This window comes from Crocodylus siamensis, chromosome 13, assembly GCF_052110815.1.
Source record: "Crocodylus siamensis isolate JL-2025a chromosome 13, ASM5211081v1, whole genome shotgun sequence".
NCBI classification, from domain to species: domain Eukaryota; kingdom Metazoa; phylum Chordata; order Crocodylia; family Crocodylidae; genus Crocodylus; species Crocodylus siamensis.
Genome location: NC_143407.1, coordinates 28,474,979 through 28,494,517, shown reverse-complemented (window position 1 = coordinate 28,494,517; position 19,539 = coordinate 28,474,979). Strand labels below are relative to the sequence as shown.

The 19,539-nt window shown below is 48.9% G+C and overlaps 1 protein-coding gene across 1 annotated transcript; it reads left to right on the top strand.

Moving 5' to 3' along the window:
- The first annotated feature begins 1,119 nt into the window (after positions 1-1,119).
- On the top strand, positions 1,120-17,634 carry GUSB (glucuronidase beta). The gene is made up of 12 exons (XM_090025186.1): positions 1,120-1,349; positions 3,505-3,693; positions 4,260-4,441; positions 4,980-5,122; positions 6,174-6,361; positions 7,401-7,553; positions 9,103-9,281; positions 10,081-10,227; positions 11,155-11,239; positions 12,834-13,010; positions 14,549-14,684; positions 17,436-17,634. Exons 1-12 carry the CDS (start codon positions 1,155-1,157, stop codon positions 17,582-17,584), a joined length of 1,923 nt encoding a protein of 640 aa, XP_089881312.1. The 5' UTR covers positions 1,120-1,154; the 3' UTR covers positions 17,585-17,634.
- The last annotated feature ends 1,905 nt before the right edge of the window (positions 17,635-19,539 follow it).

Sequence of the window (19,539 nt, the reverse complement as noted above, 5' to 3'; positions counted from 1 at the left end):
GTCCGCTGTAACCCCCAGGTCCTTTTCTGCAGAGCTGCTGCCCAGCCAGTCAGCGCCCAGCCTGTACCGGTGCATGGGACTGTCCCGTCCTTAGTGCAGGACTTTGCATTTGTCCTTGTTGAACCCCATGAGCAATACAGAGACCTACAAATGCAGTGCTGGTAGGCACAATGCTAGGTTGGCTCTAACACTGTCAAAGGGCTGTACAGCGTATTCAGGGGGTGTCAAATCACAAATCCTATTAATATGGGAAGACCTCTGCTTTTCTCCACTACACTCACAGCCTTGGCTTAGCATCCCTCTCAGCAGCTGAGGGGGAAGGCTACACATTTCCCAAACCTCTCGTCAGCCTCTTGGTGGCAACAGGGTTTAAACAGCACAAAGAAATCCCCAATCCCACCTAGACTGAACATTTCTTTGCTCTATTGCACTTGTGCCACGGTCAGTATTTGGGCCTGGCACGTCAGTCACCCCTAGTAACCCAGCCCCGCACTGATTTCTTCGGTGCAAAGGCCAACCTGTTCCTTCTGGGGACTCAGACTCCTACTGCACCCCCAGCAGGACGCTCAAACACACTCGCTTGCAGTCCAATTCTACTAATCATTTACCTCCCCCCCCAACAAAAACCAGGAACCTTCCAAACACCCGGGAACGGGGACTGCTGAAAGTCACAGGATATCCCACTGATGGGATGGGAGCGCTGCATGTCACCGAGCTCTCGTAGAAAGCAATGGGAACGCTTACAACGGCACTGCTCCCACCAAATGATGCAGCCACCTCTGGGGTGGAACCTGAGCACACCCTGGATAACGAAGGGGGCAGACAAGAGTGCAGAGGCCAGCCCGGTTGTCCTCTGTCCCCTATCCATACGAAACCTTTCCGCCCTCTTTGCGGCCGCTGTTCCTAGTTACTCCAGGAGATACCAAGCGAACAGAGCCTCTCCTGTTCCTTGCTGCCCACCATCGACGGTTTCCTCCACAGCCACAAGATGTCCCCTCCTCAGGAGAAGGCCCCCCGCCCTCACACCTGCGCCGCTTGCCATTGGCTCCCGCCCCTGTGTGACGCACGGCGCCGGGGAAGCCCCTCAGCAAAATGGCCGCCGGCGCCTCACGCCGGGAGTCACGTGATCGTGGAGCTGTCACGTGAAGCCCAGCATGGCGGCGCTGCGGCTCACGTTTCTCCTGCTGCCGCTGCTGCGGGGCCGGGCGGGCGCGGGGCCGCTCTGCCCGCGGGACACCCCCTCGCGGGACCTCAAGGAGCTCGGCGGCCTCTGGCGCTTCCGGGCCGACACGTCGGAGCGGCGGGACAGCGGCTTCGCGCAGCGCTGGTACCGGCGGCCGCTGGAGCAGGTGCCTCCGCCCCTCTCTCCGCGCCTTCCCCTTCAGCCGGGCTCGTCTCTGAACCCCCGCGAGAAGTCTGGGGGGTGGAGGGTACTTGCGGGTAGTAGCGGGGTTTTGAACGAAGTCTTTTAATGTGAGCTGGTGCATGGGGGGAGGAGTAACATCCACCAAAAACCCAAAATAATAATAACCCTAAGCGATGAGAAGCGGCCCGGTACAAAAGGGCAAATGAAGGAAGCGGGGGCGGGCGTGGGGTTTGAAAGCAGGGCGCTGCCTTGTGAGGCGGAGGGGGTGGGCCTGGCAGGGGGGAGCTGTAAGCCTCCCGTCGGAGGGGCGCGTCAGGGGTTAAAGAGGAAACGGGGACGGGAGCGGAAGGAGTCGGCCGGCGCCCGCTGGCCCCTGAAGGAGACTGGGCAAGGCCTGGGTCTGACCCAGTAAATGGCCATTCTCGCGTTCGTTGATTCATAGGTGTTTGGGTCGGAAGGGACCTTGGTAGGTCATCGAGTCCGACCCCTGGCCCTGGGCAGGGAAGAGCCGTGCGGTCAGATGACCCCAGCCCAGTGCTTGTCCAGCCTCCTCTTAAAGACCCCCGGGGTAGGAGAGAGCACCACCTCCCTTGGAGCCCGTTCCAGATTCTGGCGGCCCTCACCGTGAAGAAGGTCTTTCTGATGTCCAAACCAAATCTGCTCTTTGTCACTTTGTGGCCGTTGTTCCTAGTTACTCCAAGGGGTGTCCTGGTAAACAGAGCATCTCCTATTCCTTGCTCCACGCCCCGATGAATTTGTAGGCGACCACAAGATTCCCCCACTCCTCCTTGTCTTATGGAGGCTGAAGAGATCCACGGCCCCTAATCTCTCCTCATAGGGCTTTGCCTGCAGGCCCCACACCATACGAGTAGCCCTCATCTGGACCCTCTCAAGGTTGTCCACATCCCTCTTGAAGTGCGGTGCTCAAAACTGGATGCAGCACTCCAGCTGCGGCCTCACCACTGCTGCATAGAGGGGAAGTATCACCTCCCTAGACCTGTCTGGCTTGCACCTGCTAATGCATGTTCTTCAAGATGCTTTCCAAGTACTCCATCAACAAAAATCAAACACCTGGTGTATAACAGCCGTAGACATTCATACGGAGCAGCTTATTTTGTAATGTTACTTGAGAAGAGCAAATTCTATCTAGAACAGCATCAGGGAGTCCCTATATTATTTGTGGTGGAAAAGCTTTAAAGAAAAACAACTTTGATCAAACTTTAAAGTGTGCAGTGGTTTTTTGAATGTTTGTCTGGGGACATCTGTGCTATAAATATTCATAGTATGGTGCCCAGTCAGGGTCTGCACTGCTCTTGAGCTGTAGAAACAGCCAGCAGCACGTGTTCCCGGAGTAGAAGACTTGATGCCAGATACCACCAGTGAAGTAGCTTGGCTTGGCAGGACAGGCATATGCTGCCTCATGAGATAATGGGCATTTTGCCATTCTGGTGCTCTGGTGGTAGCAGACGAGTGCATGTGGACTTTGAAAAGGTAACTGAGGACTGGAACTGATGGAGTAGATACTCAACTTTTAGCTGGATGCACAGGTTAATATTTAAAACTCATGCATGGTGTTGCCCATTGTTTACTAAGGAGAGTGTAATAATCCCATGGAAACGTGTGTGAAAGGTGTATGACCCTACTATTTGCTCTGTTAATGAAAGGCTTGTTATCCTTCAGCATCCTCTGCTGCTTGACTGGTGTAGCTCTGTGAAATCCCAAATACTGTAGCTAGTGCTGTGCGACTTGAGGGGATGCCCAAGCTCAGACCAGGCTCCTGTGATTTCCTGTGATGAGGTGGGAGCTGGTCATTCGGGGGCTGATAGGATGGTGGGTAGAAATTACACAGGGCTTCGCAGCTTCAGTCTAAATCTAAAAAGAAGATGGCACCTGTCAGGGATGGTTGTGCCTAGAAGTCTCGCTGCTCCAACTGTTCTCACTCTTCTGATACAAAAGAGTAAAGTGAAGGGACATGAACCCACTGAACTAAGGCTGGTCGATTTATAAAGCAGCATCTGACCCATCTTGGGTGTGCCAGTGAAGCCTCTTGCTCTGTGGCCCACACAGCTCTGCTTCCTTTTTTAAAAGGTTCACACTTCTTATTTTTAAACTCACCCTATCTGGTTTGACCCATTCAGAGTGGACCTGTGATTGACATGCCAGTACCTGCCAGCTTCAATGACATCACTCAGGATCCCAGCCTGCGGCGATTCATCGGCTGGGTGTGGTATGAGAAGGAAGTGCTGCTTCCCAAGCACTGGTTTCAGGACGCCTTCAAGACCCGGGTGGTGCTTCGGGTGGGCAGCGCCCATTACTATGCCGTAGTGGTAAGTTGAGGGTCAGGGGTCATTTTGTGTGTCTTCTGCTCTGCTGTATTCAAACCAGAAGGGCTTCTAGAGCATCAGCGCTAACCTGCCTGGTGGTTCGTGCTTCCTGTGCAATGGGAAATGGTGGGTCCTGTACCTGAGACATGGTGACGTGCTGCTAACCTCTCAGCACGCTGCAGTTGTCCCCTTTGTGTGGCCAGCTGTAGCTTCTGGAGGTGAAAACTGGATCTGAGCCCAACTCCCTCCAAGGGGCAGGAGGTTTTATGCAAAGTCCCAGCGATGGTCTTCCAGCTCCTCCGACACCAGAGCCAATGACTGAAGGGTTCCCTGTTAAATGGTGGGAGGGCTAAAGAGAGTGCCCTGAGACTAGTCTTCCATCAAGGGGATCTCTGCTGTGTGTGTGACTTCACTGGGGCAGTCAGGTTGCCTGCATGTGCCAGAGGATTAGCACTGGGGAGACGAACTCAAACCTTTGCTTCAGCATTTTTGGCAGTCATGTTACCTTCCTCATCGCCATCATACAGAGCTAATAGTGACACTGAGCCTTCCACTTCTTCCCATTGCAGTGGGTCAATGGAGTGCAGGTTGTGGAGCATGAAGGGGGCCACCTCCCCTTTGAAGCTGACATAAGCACCATTGTTCAGGCGAGCCCTGGAGATCCATGCCGCATCACCATCGCAGTTAACAACACGCTGTCGCCATACACTCTGCCTCCTGGGACAATTCAGTACCTGAAGGATGAATCTAAGTAAGTGCACAGAATTGCTGAAATGTTGGGGATAGAAATTACCCGCCAAGACTCTTCTCAGTAAGAATAACTTGATGGAAAGCTATTTTAGCCACTTGTTCTCAAGGATCCCCAAGTAATCTTGGAATATGTGGACTGTCTTCAGCCCTGATGTATGGCGGTTTTGCAGCAGAGGTAAATTTTGCCCATTACTCCCCAGTGCTGTGAGGGAGCTAGACTGTATTACTGCACCTGCTTTCCAGAAGGAAAACCAAGTGTAAGTGATTTACCCAGGAGTGGGTAGAGGGGCAGTGGCAGAGATGGGAATGGGCCCCAACACTTGTGTCTTTAAGGGCAATACTCCCCCTCAAAGTCCCACCTCCATCACCTGTCTGCTGTTCACCAACTGATGGGGGGGTTGCTATCGTTGCTACCATGTTAGTGACGAGCCCTAACTGCAAGCAAGGTATTCATAGTGTGCCACTCATTCTTTCTCTGTTTTTGCTCCTGTGGGCTGGCCTGTGACCTGTTCCCCTCTCCCTTACTTGTTCACACACAGGTATCCCAAGGGCTACTTTGTACAGAATACCAAGTTTGATTTTTTCAACTATGCGGGAATTCACCGCCCGGTTGTAGTGTACACAACCCCCATTGCCTACATAGACGACATCACTGTGACTACTGCCCTCTCGGGGAACATCGGTACGTGCCCAGGCCATTGCAGCAACCCATTTCCTGCGAGGTGAAAGGGGGCCATGAAAGGGTTACCCCTTCCTTTGGCTGTGTAAGTGCCTGGCCTCCTAGCCCTGCCCTTCCCTGCACTTGTCATTTCTTTGGTCCCTTACAACGCCGTTCATCAAGCCACCCATTCCTGCCTTCTCATTGTGCTGGCTGTGTTTGGGGCAGCTTTGCCAGCTTGTCCCCTAATATCTGTTGGTTCTCCTGTCCTGTAGCACACCCCAGCTCTGAACCCCACCTCCCCTTCACTTCTCTGTGGGCTTCTAGGCACATGGAGAAGCTGGAGTATGGTGGCTGGTCAGCACAGGTGGGTGTATGGTGCTGTACATATTTGTAGAGCTGGAGAAACAGCTGGTGTTATTGTGCAGGACAGGCAGCTTTGACAAACACATCCAGGGAGATGAAGTCCCCTCTTGCCAGAAGAAGTTTGGCAGGGGCATTGCAGGACACCACGTTTACAGACCAAGTCCTGCATTCATACTGTTAAGAGTGGATTCTCCATAGCACATTCACTCCTGGCCGATCTGTCTCGGGGAAGCAGTAGGAGTGGTCAGTGGGGTTGTGGACATGTGTCCACCAAACTAACCCTTTGTAGGTCAGTCATGACTTGGTCTCGTGCCTCTGAGGCCTTGGACTGGATTTGAACCAGCTCACTAAAGCTGGAAGACTTCTATTCTGTTACCACTATGACAAGCCAAGCAGTCCCCACAAACCTTTAAAACATGACATTCAGGTAAACAATTGATTTTATTTATTTATTTATTTATCTTGAATAGTGCATAGCTTCTAAGTCAGGTTTTACAAACAGAGGAGAAACACTCCATTGAACTGGGAGTGATATGTCTCAGGAGCCTGCCCCGCCCAGTGGGCAACACCTCAGTGAGGTGCTGACTGGTGGAGGGCTGTAAGGCAGTGACTTCCATCCCTGGAGTCACCAGGAAATGCACCCACTGCTTCTTTGCGTGGGTGACGGGAGATGGGTCTCTAACTTGCTCTGTGTTTTCTTTTGGACCAGGTGTGGTGCGATATGAAGTGTCGGTGATTGGCAGCTCACAATACTCCTTGTCACTGAATTTACGTGAGAAAGAGGGAAAAGTGGTTGCCACAGGCCAGGCAGCTGTGGGGGAATTGAAAGTGGTGGATCCCAAACTTTGGTGGCCTTATCTGATGCATGAAAACCCTGGCTACCTTTACTATTTAGAGGTAATGAGCCCGTTCATCTCACTGTTCCCCACAGTGAACTGAAGGGAATGCATGGATAGGCTAAGACATTCCTCAACCTGCCTTTTGAAAGCAGCCAGCTACCTGTTTTTGCTTTCTGCCCTGTATGATGCCTTTATTCATTTCATAATGCTTATCAACCCATGTCGGCTTTATGGTTTGCTGAAGTGAAGCTGAAATGCTGAGGGAAAAGGACTGAGTGTGTGGGAGAGGATTGGGAGGCTGCTGGATTCAAAATCTTACCCAGTGCTTGTGATCGGTACTGCTGTCTTGTCCCCAGGCCCAGTCCAGCTCTTACTGAAGGTGAAGGAGCGTGCTTCCAGGGACTTCAGTGAGAGCTGGGTTGGAGCCCTGACCAAGCAGGCAAGAGCGATCATACAGGCAGACGGAGATTAACTGGGATGGATTGCTAACATATTTCTCTCGCTCTACAAATGCAAGGAGCATTCTTCCCCAGTACAATACGCTGGCATAGCTTTGTTTCTAGAATATAGCACCAAATCCTGGAGACTAGATTCCCTACCTACCTTTATCTCCTCTGCGTGAATTGGAATCTCATGGTGATTGGATCAGTCAGCCTACAGACAGTCTCCAAAGCCCCAGGTGCATGTCTCTTGGGAGCAGGCTGAGTTTCAGTCTTTGGGTGGTAACTGGGAGGTGGTGTTCTACAGAGTCATGCCCTAGCGGGAAAGTACTGGCTGTCAGGAGTGGGAATCGGCTCCAAGCCCTTTGGAGAAGTCAGTCTAAAGCTAGCCAGCCTGCCTGCCTGCCTTGTCTTCCTCGCACCCAAACCTGGACTCCCACCTTCTCCTTCTCCCACCTTCTCCTTCTGCCTCTGGCTACACAGTTAGATGAGAGGTAGGTCAGACCAGGATGGAAAGCTGAGATACAGCTGTAAAATGGTTGGGAGCACAAGGCGCTTGGCCCCATGGCATGGGGCTGTCTGATGAGGGGAACAGTTGAGTGTCTTGCCCTCTGTGCTCTGTGTTGACATGGGTGTTGGCTTCTGTTGTGTGTCCAGGTTAGATTGTCAGCCCAGGTGGATGAGGACCTGGCTGAGGATGTGTACACAGTCCCTGTCGGGATCCGCACTGTGCATGTGACCAGCAGCCAGTTCCTTATCAACGGGAAACCCTTCTACTTCCACGGAGTCAACAAGCATGAAGATGCTGACGTAAGTGCCTAGAGCAGGGCATCAAACTGCTGAACTGCCCCTGTCCGCTTCCTTCGCCTCCATCTACTCTGGATTCATGCATGGGGCTGCCAGGAACTCGTAGTCAGCTTTAGAGGCATGCCAGCGGGGAACTAGGCTGCCGAGGGATTTCTGTTGGAGGGGCTCAGGCCCTGTAGTGCTACCTGTGCACTTCATTGTGCTGTACATAGTGCACAACAGCAGCCTAGAAGGGATTAATGTAGGGGTGGGCAATTATTTGGGCCTGCAGGCCAAAGAGGCAGTTTTGGGGAGTTGTCACAGACCAATCGGCACACTCCCCGCAATAGCCTGGAGCCTGCACAGCCCCAGCCCACCCTGCAGCCACTCTGGACTTGCCCCAGCCAGAGGGGACCAGCCCTGGGCCACCCTGCACCTTCTTTGGACCACCCACCCAGGATGAGTAGTGGCAGAAGTGGTGGTAATCGGGCAGAAGCTGCTGTTGGATATGGGGGAAGAGTGACTGCCTCCCCCTTGCTGCTGCTGGGCCCTTCTTGCTGCAGTCGCCTGGAGCCTGCACCCTGTCCAGCTACTGCCACTGCTGCTCATCGTGGGTGGGCGGTCTGAAGCAGGTGCACGGTGGCCAAGGGTTGGAGCTGTGTGTGTAGGTCCTGGTTGGTCCAGAGCTGGTCTGCTCCGGCTAGGGCAAATCCAGAGCAGCTGTGGGGCCGGGGCTGTGCATAGGGTCCCTGCCAGACTCCGTGGGGCTAGCAGTCGTAGCCAGAAGGAGTTGCCACTACCTGGGCTAGCTAGAAGTGCAGTCCAGCTGTGGAGCCGCCCCAGCCCTGCTGCATGCCAGGAGGCAGTGGGATGCACCATGGACAGGATGGCACTTGGCCCAGGTGGGGCCAAGGGACCTGCTGCAGGCTGGACAAAGTCCCTCTATGAGCTGGATCCGGCCCGCAGGCCATATTTTGCCCATCCCTGGGTTAATGGGTAAAACACACTGTGACGAAAGAGCCGGTTAGAAACTGCCGCTACAAAGAACAGTGGCTGAGGCAGAATGGGGCAGCAAGTCAGGGAAGGGGGCTGCTGAGTGGCATCACTGTGGTGAGGCAGCTGAGCTGCAAGAACCTAGTAGAAGCTGAAGGGGAAGTTACGTGGCAGGAGAGACTGCTGTGACATGAAGGAAGGGACTCTGAGAAACAGGCCCAGGCTACTTAACACGGTGTCCCTGGGCGAGGGGAGCCGAGTCCACTACACCCCATGTCAGCTGACAGGCAATAGGGCCATGGCTAGCAGACCCCAAAGCTGGGCATTTGGTCCTCCAGGCTCTGGGGCTGGGTTTGAACTACCTGTCACCCCTGAGAAGGTAAGACCTGAGTAAAAGCAGATCATGAAAAGGTGGTTACTTCAGGTATGGCCATGACAGGGCACCAGGAACACGGGCAGAGCCTTTTGAGGAAGAGATGCGCGTAGACTTCATGGCAGGCTGCATGATTTTGGCTTGGTGCTGGGCAAAGGATTATTTGTCCCTTATTCATAATGGATTTTTTTGCCTGCTTTCCCTCAGATCCGTGGTAAAGGACTGGACTGGTCCCTGATCGCCAAGGACTTCAACTTGCTGAAGTGGCTTGGAGCTAATTCCTTCCGCACAAGCCACTATCCGTACGCAGAGGAGATCATGGATCTATGCGATGCGTATGGCATTGTGGTTATTGATGAGTGTCCCGGAGTGGGGATGAGAGACATGTAAGTGACTGGTGGAAAGTCCACTCTGCTTTTTACCCAGGCTGCTTAAAATGCATATTTGCTGAGCACCAGGCGTGATAGCCCAGACTGCAAGAGCACAGCTTCTCCCTATAGTTACTGCACAGCATAATGCAGTCTTACAGCGGAGGTGGGACCAAACTCTGTTCCTAAACTGTTGCACAGCTTTGGGCTAATTGAATCTATCCCCATCTATATTACAAGCCTGAGCTGTACCTGTTCACACTATAGGCTCCTGAGTTGTAACCTGATGGCTTTAGATCAGTACAGAAAAGACCCAGTTCATCTGAACGAATGTGGCCTTGTCCTGTTTCAGCAAACCCCAAATAGGGAGCAAACCTCAATCGAGCCAGACCACTCGTGATGAATGAGAGGAGGTTGATGAAAGGCTCTGGTTTTTGTTCATTTTCACTTCAGGCACACAAACTGCACTGGTGACAGGGAAGAAATCCTGGCAGTACTGCAGGGGTCTCTGACAGGACTGGGCAGCATTGTGTTTTCTGGAGGAAGAGGTGTTGCAGCCAGGAGACAGTTCTAGGAAGGAGTATGTGTGCTGGAAGGGAGGTTGCATATTTTACCAGCACTTCTCAAGCTAATAACCATTCTGCAAATAGCAACTCCCTATCCGGGGACACGGGGCCAGCTCCATCTCTGTGGAGGGGCTCCTGTCAGGGTTTAATTTAAGCCTTTCTGCTGCAAAGTCCTTGGTTATTATTGTTAGCACAAAAATGGATTTACTCGGCAGCTGTGTGATTTACTTTTGCTTCCTTGTGTCTTTGAGTGAGAACTTTGGGAACCAATCCCTGGCACATCATCTGGTGGTGATGGAGGAGCTGATCCGCAGGGATAAAAACAGGCCATCGGTCGTGATGTGGTCTGTAGCCAACGAGCCCGCCTCAGAGCTGCCTCCAGCAGCCAACTACTTCAAGTAAGTGCAGGTTCTTGCAAATGGTTTGATTGATTATGAGGAATGGGCTGTGTAATGTTGCAGACAGCAAGGAGTTGAATTGGGAAGGCAGGCATCCTTCTCTACCGAGCAGTAAGCTCCCATACTCTGTTTAGGAGTCCTTGTAAACTCTGTAAAACTTGTGTCAGTCTTGTCTGTGCTTGCTGGGTCTTTGTCTGGTGCACGTGCACATTTGCATGGTGAGTCCAATCCCCCACAGTCGCACTTTGTCCTGCTCCTTCTCCGGGCTAAGGAACTGTTAAAAATTATAGGGAACCCATGTAGGAGGAGGTGCCCTTTTTGAGACTAAGTTGTCATCCATGGGACATGGTGTTTGTTGCATTAAGAGTAGCTCTCGGAGCTCTTCCCTCCTGCTGCTGACTTGGTGGGTTTATCCTGGGGGTGAAAACTCGCTATAACTCATTAATCAGTGATGGCCAGCTGGTACCAGTGGTGGCTGAGGTTTATGTGATGGCTTAAGATCTGGATAGGGACAGTCTTAGCAAGTTGCTTTGATGTTTGCTGTCACCTTCTTTGCATAACAACAGGAAAAGGGCCACAGCTCCTTTCCACAGCTCAGTGCTGCTGGTTTGGTGGAGAGGTAGATAAACCACTTCCCCGTACTTTGAGTTCCTGCTGTGATTTTTCTCTGACTTTCAGCAGCCTCCATGGATCTTTTCACTGTGTAACCTTCACCTGAGCAAGCCCATTGCTTTCCCTCCCGACCTCCTAACTCCCAAGGTCACCTGCACACCAAGAGAGATGAACACCACCCTGTGGCTTGCACTTCTGACCTTAAAAATATTCTGTTAAACTGCTCCAAATGTGACGGGGCGGGGGAGTTCTTGGGGTTTGTGAGGCTTTCTCCCTCTTGGTGATGGACACTTGTGTTTTACTGTTTGTAAACAGGACAGTGATAGCTCATACTAAAGCCATTGATCCCACCAGACCTGTAACCTTTGTGTCAAATGCTAATTACGCTCATGATCACGGTGTAAGTTTAATTTATTTTCTAGATCTTTTTTTTCTTTGGCTTTCTGAATGAAACTGGAGATGGGGGATGTTTGATGGTCCTTAGCTCCACTTCTAAGCATCTGTTATAGGAAGGGAGAGAAGCTGGGGAGGGCAGGAGTGGTTTGTTCTGCTGAGTTTAGAGGCAAAACACAGGCCCCAGCCCCCCAACTCTCTTGGACAAAGGCTGCTGGGGTTGCATTTCTGGAGGGGAAAGTGTGCAGAATCTGCTCCACTATGCAAAAACATAATGCTTTCACAGATGCTTTGTGGTTCTGTTGCCTGCTGATCTATGCCTGAATCTCACCCTTGCAGAAAGCTGTTTTTTAACCCACCACTGCAGACTTCCCTAAAACTTAACTGTCCTCAGCGAGGTTGAGTAAAGAATGCTTTGCCTTAACTTTGGGTTTAAATGGCTCTTGATCATCTTTAGCAGCCAGCCACCTGTTAACTTCCCGTAACCTCCAAACCTCTCCAGTAGGAATTCAGCTTCATAGCCGGAGCTTCTGAACTAGGCACCTCCACTCCGAGTGGCTCCTAAGCATAGTCATGGGCTACATCCTACTATGGACAGCCTAAAGCCTTGAAGTGCTTGTGTCCCCATAGGTAACAACTACATTGGAAGCCAGATGCCACACACAAGGATTTGCAGTGGTTTCACTCTACCACATCTCTATAACTGCTCCGTTCTTAGAAAGTGAACGTGCATGTGTGGCCAGGTGTGTGTATATAACATGCATACCTGCTTGAGGTTATCTTTCCTTTTCCTTTCAAAGTGCAAATTGGGCAGTCTGACAGCTAATATGTGGCCCGAAACTCTGAAAAACTGCAACTCTTCCCCCTTCCCCAAGCAGAATTAGAATTGGCGGAGTTAGTTTTAGGTGGCTGGGAGGGAACTGCTGCTGATTTGAGGTAACATCCCACCCAGCCCTAGTTGCGATGCTCCAACTACAGTGACATTTTGTGGGAACGTGCTTGTTCCAGTAGTTCAGGGAGACGCACGAGGGATGGAAAGAATTCATTTCATACGCAAGTTCTGATATTAGCACCTTTTAATACAAACACATTAGAAGAACATTAGGCAAGTAACATACGGCATTGCTGCTTTGCTCCAGCAGGCTGAGGCCCTTTATCAAGCTGTCCATGTAGTAGAAATGGTGTATCACTTGAACACTTACTCTTAATTTGCCCTGCTGATCTATTTAATTCAAAGTAATAACCACTAAGTTGATGATGGCATTAGCTCACGCTAAAAAAAAACAAACCATGCTTGAATATATTGCCAGACATCTTGGAAATTCCAGGACTACTAACAATTGTAGGGCTAAGTTAGACTGGCTTCTGTTTGCCTAAGTCTGTAAGAAAAATGCCAAATGAACAGGTATTGGTCAGGAAAATTATTATTGACTGGTTAAATTGCCTCCTGCATTTTCTAAGTGGGGGGCAGCCTCTTTACAAGAGGCCATTCATCCTCCCTGTAACTAAATGGAGCTCTCCCAGAGGACAATTTGGCTTCATTAATCTATGTAGGAGACTTCAGGTTTCATTACAGATGCTTCTATTTATTATTTCCCCAGGCTCCTTATGTTGATGTAATTTGCGTAAATAGCTACTTCTCCTGGTACCACGACTCTGGCCACCTGGAGGTTATTCAGCTGCAACTCAATACACAGTTTGAGAACTGGTATGAAACCTACCACAAACCCATAATCCAGAGTGAATATGGAGCAGATGCTGTATCTGGGCTGCACAGTGTAAGTTTTTTGGGTTTTTTTGTGGAAGCACCTTTTTAAAATAAGGTCTTACTCAAACTTAACGCTGCTTTGTAGAAGTGTGGAGAAACAGGGCTGGAAAGGACTTGGTAAGTCATCTAGTCCAACCCTGTGCCTGAGGGCTTGGACTGGATGACTTACTAGATGATTATCCAAACCATCCCCTACAAATCCTTGTCTAACCTACTACTAAAACTGTCACACAACTGTAAGGCACAGGATCCTAACTTGCCACAGGTAAAGCAGGGGGACAATGGTAGTCAGTGCCCTTCTGCTACAGGAATTAAAATATGCCCGAGAGCGCCACGGTAGAGAGCTATGTTGGGATCAGTCCAACCCTGAACAGAGGAGCTAGATTCTTTAGCTAGAAAACTTCAGGTTCTCGTCCAGTAGGAACATAGACCCCCAGACAAAATCCCCAGCCTTGGCTGCAGCCAGTATCCATTGCTTCTAGATCTGACCAATTTTTCTCCAGCCTCTTCCATAGCAATGGAGATTAGGCAGTCTATTCCAATGTTTCACTCTTCTAACACATTTTTCCTGATTACCCAATCTATAACTGCTTTACTGCAACTTCAAGCCACAAGTCCATGTCCTGCTCTCTGCAGCAAGAGAGAAAAGGTCTTCTCCCTCTTCTTTACAGCAGCCTTCAGATCGCTAAAGACTTGCCCCTTACCGTTAAGACATTTTCCATTATACGGAAGAGCCCCCAGATGCCATACTGATGCAAGTGTTGAAATCCTGGTCTCACTTTAAGTCAGTGAGCGTTGGGCCATTGACTTCAAAAGGGAAAAGATTCCATCCTAGGGAGGGTGAGAGGGAAGAGGTCTCCACTTCCAGTAAAAGGACTGCTGCAGGCTGTTAATAAGTTTTCCTTCTCATTCTGTCTGTGGCTGCAGAAGAGATGTATAAAACTTAGCTACACTTTCTCCATTGGAGTTGTCGCTTGCCTGCCATAGACAGTGTTTCCATTATAAACCTGTCAGATTTACAAGCTGACCCTGCTTGGAATTGTTCAAGCCACTGCTTAAAATAAACCTGCTTAATAAGTTATGCTCTTGCACCATGTCATAGTTTTCCTTTTTAGGACTAATTCTGACAGGCAGGCCACAGCTAATTGCTGATTCATATGTTGGTGGCCAAATCCCCAGAGAACAGATCCAGAAACATTCTGGGTTTGATTTGTGGAAAATATCAAGCAGGCAGCAAGGGCCAGTGTTGGGGAGAAAAGTTACTTTGTTCTGGGACAACTATGAGAATCTCTTGTAGAAGGCAGAGCCAGCTAGCTTGAGACGGGGTACAGAGCACCTGTGTACCCATTCAGTTACCCACTCTCTCTTCCCATTCCTGCCCTCTCTGAAGCAGCTGCTGTTTCCACTCTTGGACCTGGCCACAACTGCATGGTAGATGGAGTGCGTGTGCAACTGTAAAAGTCATCAGTAAAGTTACCGCAGAGAGTCCCATGCTAGAATTGGCAGTGGCCTGCATTTTAAAGACCCTTCTCCCTCCCTGGACTGTAGGATCCACCACTGATGTTCAGCGAGGAGTACCAGGTAGCAGTGCTGAAGCAATACCATGCTGTCTTGGACAGGAAGAGGAAGGAGTACGTGATTGGGGAGCTCATTTGGAACTTTGCTGATTTCATGACAGACCAAGGTAAGCCGACTGCACAAGAGCTTCCATCCCCCAACATCACAGCCTTCCCACTTTGGACAGGTGCAGACAAACTAAGTGTCAACAAGTTACGTAGACCACCTAGCTGGCTTAGGTAACACTGAAGTACTTCATTTAGAAGTTCCCTTGTTGCTTCCTTTGTGAAACTCTCGTTACTGGGGGAGCAGGTGGGATGAAGGAAAAGGTAAATGCCTGAATGTTAAGGTTCAAGTCCAGAGGGAAGCAAAGCTGGCCAGAACAGCCATTCATCCCTAGAGCTTCCTTCTCATTTTGTCATCCAGCTCCTCCAGGAACTTGCCCCAGTTGTTTTGAAGAGCATGCAGGGTCCACAAGCAGCTTGCTCTCCTGGTCTCAGATTTTCATCGTTCACTTTGTACACTGCTCAAACTGTGCTGGAGAGGGTCGCTGCTGTGCTACAAAATAGGACCAACTACTATAACCAGCTTGGCTAAAATTGTGCTGGGAACAGTGGGTGTAGAAGAACATGCTGCAGCAAGTACTTAAATGCAAACAATCAGACTTTTTTTCTGCTTGCTGCAGTGGATCCAGACAAGAGTGTCCTTTAGGTAATTTTAATTCAGTCAGCTAAACAGCATTGTTTAAAGTTGCCTTCTGTGGCCTGCAGAGGACTTTGTGCAGTTCCCAAAGAACTTCTGAAATGTCTTCTGTGTTGCCAGCTCCCACATCTTGGTCTCCTGATGTGTCCAGTGACAGCTTGTGAACGGTAACAGTGGGGCAGAGCTCTGTGTTTGAGGACAACAGCCTCACGCTTTGGAATTAAAACTACCTACATAGCCTGCAGGCTTTCGTACTTTAAACCAGAGCCAAGCACCTAGCATGCAGAGAAACAAAACCAGTTTTTGCTGCTGCTGCATGGAAGTGACTTGAAGGATTAGCTTGTTTCTGCTGTTGCAGGGGGACAGATGGAGAGCAGGCTGGGGTCCAGTCACTTGTCTGCGACATGATCATGCTGAAGTAACATGTCCAGTTCACAGTAGCACTTCCTGTCATGCACAAATGAATTGGGGCGGGGGGGGGAAAGAGGGGTAGCATTTATTACTGCCTCTTCCCCTAGAAAGCCTGACTGCCCTCAACATCTTGTCTGCTGAAATCCAGTTGTGTATGTCCTCAATCTGTGACTACCCTGGCATTTCCAGCCTGTGTCCAGCTCTAATAGCAGCAGTACCCAGTACGGCGAGGTGGAACAATGGTAAAAATGGTTGTCTGCTGTACACTACTAGGACTGGTGGTGGGAGATAAGGCAAGGCAAGATCTGGCATAGGTGTACAAGCATTATTTGATCCACAGTGTGGCATATCAGCAAGACTTGAGTTGTGACTGGTTTAAAAAAAAAGAAAAAAGGAAAAAAAAAGCATGCAGTATTATAAAGGGATTAATTATACTTATGCTAGCTCCAGAGTGGTAGTAGCCAGGAAATGAACATGCTGTCTACTCATTCTCCTTAACTGACAGTTTTAAATACTACTGAGCAATGTCTCAATAGCAGAAACCACAAATGCAGGCAGAAGTGGGAGGGAACTGTTCAGGGAAAATGGACAGGAATTTAAAACTAATGCCTTTGCAGCCTGTAGAGAGAGAGAGAGGATACAGCTGTACTCTGTGACAAGAGAAAAGGGATCTGATAGGGATGTGACAGGTTAAACTATAAGTATATTTACACTGTTGGTGCATTACAGTTAACATTTAAAATGACCTATGTTGCATGAACCATTACATGGTTTACCTGTACTACTTTTTCAGAATACCCTTCCCAGAGGCAGCCCAATCTGTCTTTCCACATCTGCCCACCCCTTCTACTAGCAGTTTGTGCATGTAACTAGGGCCAGGGTGGGAGGAGGCAGCGGCAGTGGAGCCAAGCAGAGCCAGCCTTCTCCCCAGAGGAGAAAGGGAGGCAGGGCCAGCAGCAGGAACACCACTTGCTGCCTGCCACCTACATGTCTTGTCCTGTGGCAAGCAGGGTGGGTACTGGCTGCTCTGTGGGCATGCTGCCAGTTGAAACGGTTAATCAGTATATAATTAGGAGAGTTTAAACAGCTAACTTTTAGGCTTATATCCCTAGATCTGGAAGACACGGCTGCTGGTTTTAAGTACGAAAGGGCATGAACAGTCAGTCAAGGAAGATGCAGGTTAACAGCAAGGGTGACTCAAACATGCCTTTAGAACAGGAACATAAAACGTTTTCTTGGTGAAATCAAACTGTGAAACAGCAGCAGGAGAAAAGCCAGCTACTTCAGGTTACGCAGTTCTCACACCAGGACCTTAGAGACTTAACCTAATAACCTTTAGTTCAGAGCAAGATGGTCTGCATCAGTAGCTCTCAACCTTTTAGGGACACTAAGCACTCCTCCATAGTTTGTGAAGTGTGCAGTATTAGATTTCAAAAACTAAATTTATAGATTACAATGCTTAACTGCCCCCCCGACCCCCAGCAGAGGGGCGGGGTAGTGTGGGTGGGAGACAGGCAGATGTGGCCTGGCCTTGTGGCATTCTCCTCACCCCTTCTAGCACCCTAGTTGAGAATCACTGATGTACACAGATGGGCATACTTAACTGGGTAGAGGTGTGCCTAAAAAGGGGGCCATATAGATGCATTTACATGCAGGGGGGCTCTTCCATTTAACTGGATGAAGCTGTAAATTAATTACTGTAGTAGTAGGAAGTGAGACACCTGCTCTTTCCTTTCTACACTATTTTATGACCTCTCTTCTGCAGCTGTGACACGTGTTTTGGGGAATAAGAAGGGGATATTTACTCGTCAACGACAACCTAAGCCAGCTGCATTTGTTCTTAGAGAGAGATACTGGAAGCTTGCAAATGAATCAAGTTGTCTTCCTCCTACAATGCAGTATTATAACGTATAACCTTTGGGAAGTAGAGCTCAACAACTTCAATAAATAATAATTACGTTACATGGCTGTTTCTACTTGTTTCTTCAACAAAATACAAAACAAGGCAGAACAGGGAACACTTATCTCCCGTTAGATAAGCACGAAAAATAAGTACCTTGCATTTTAGAATTCTGAAGCGCTAATACTTAAGACTCTAGATGAATGCACTCATCCCCCGTCCAAAGGGCATCTTTAGGTAGTTGTACTCTTAAGAGGATGCAACATGGTGGCATAATCCACAGAAATGGATTATCTTCTGCGCCAGGCATGCTGTCTGTAAACTAGAGTTCTGTTTGCAAATATGCTTAGGAGCAGAGCATGGAGCTCAAATTAGTCTTCCCAGCATTAATTTATTAGCAACCTCAGCACTGTTAACACCAACCTGAAATGCAAAGGCCATAGCTCCCTCTACATTGATTGAAACTGCATGCACAGATTACCTTCTAGCATCATGATTCAGAGTCATAAGGAGCCTTACTGGACAAATAGCAAGCCAGGTCCTGAGGAAGCCAGAGATGAGGGCAAGTCTGGGATTAAGTTCTTTGATAACCTACATGCAATTGAACAGTGGATAATGGCAACCACCCAAACAGACTACAGCACCACTTTTGCCAGCCCCATGTTCATCAGCTGGGTGTCAGATGGTACGTGATGTACAGGGACACAGAGGGCCATGAACCGCAATACACACTGCCAATCAGACCAGAACGAAACATGGTACCAACTAGAATCCTTTTGTCTGTAACCTCCTCTTCTGCTCTTTCCCTGAGAAAAAGCAACAGTTTTTTTCTCTGTAAAAGAAAGGGGCCACCATAATCACATGTGGTGGCAAGAGCTGTTTCCACTAGGTTGTGACATTTTAGAAGCCAAGGGGAAGTCTCCTATGCCATGGGACATAATAAAGGAAATGTACACTTACTACAGGCTTGAGAACAATTTTCCTTTAGTTTCCAACAGGAAAAGACGAAGAAAAAGAAAACTTGATAATTCTTCTTTACATTGTATTAAGGTTACAGATTTCCTAGTTAACTAAAACCCCAGAATATAAAACGTTTACCCATGTTAAAAAGCAAACACTCAAGTGTTATCTGGTACATCAGCAAATACCATATTTAATCCCATTACCAGAGTTTGAAAGTCATTTAATCTTCACGCTTTCTAAACTTTAATTTTAACGTTTCCTTCCCCATTTGAACACTGACAGAATGACATACCAACAGCTGCCACATCAAGATAACATACAAATTTGACATGGTTAACGCATTACACACTAGGACTCCAATCCCTACAAATATGCACAGGACTTGCAATTTCAGTCAAGAAAGCTACACTTTTGTTCAGTCCAACAAGACGGATGCAAAAGTTTAATATCCATTTGTATGGTAAGCACGCATTTTCAAGGAGAGTCTTAGTTCCTGCTTAAGTTCTTAGCAGCTCAGTGCAATTTTAACCAAAAAAGAAAACATTCAGCATGTTAAGAATACTGTGACGTTGTCAGAGTGGAGTTAAAGCAGGTCTAAAAGCCTAAGAAAAGCAGGAAGTGATCAAAGTAACATGGCTAGGAACATTTTTGCATGTTGCCTGAAGAATTGTAAACAGTAAAAAGCCTCAGGTCAATGCTGCTCCACCTTTATACACCCAGGTGCACACAACATTCAGCAATACACAATGAAGCTGCAGAAACTGTATGAATTAGTATCTCTGGGGACTCAGTGCTTCAACCCATCTACTCCTAACATACATTTTTCTTTTGAAAAGGAAAAGAAAAAAAAAATATCACAACTTAGTACATTTCTAGAAACAAGATTACAGAACAGGTTTTAAAAACAGTTTCTAAGGCTCAGACTGAGTCCAAAAAGGCCTCTGATTGGGTTCATTCAAGCTCTTTGAACTGCACTACTGCAGCGTAAGAATGATCGCAGCAAGAC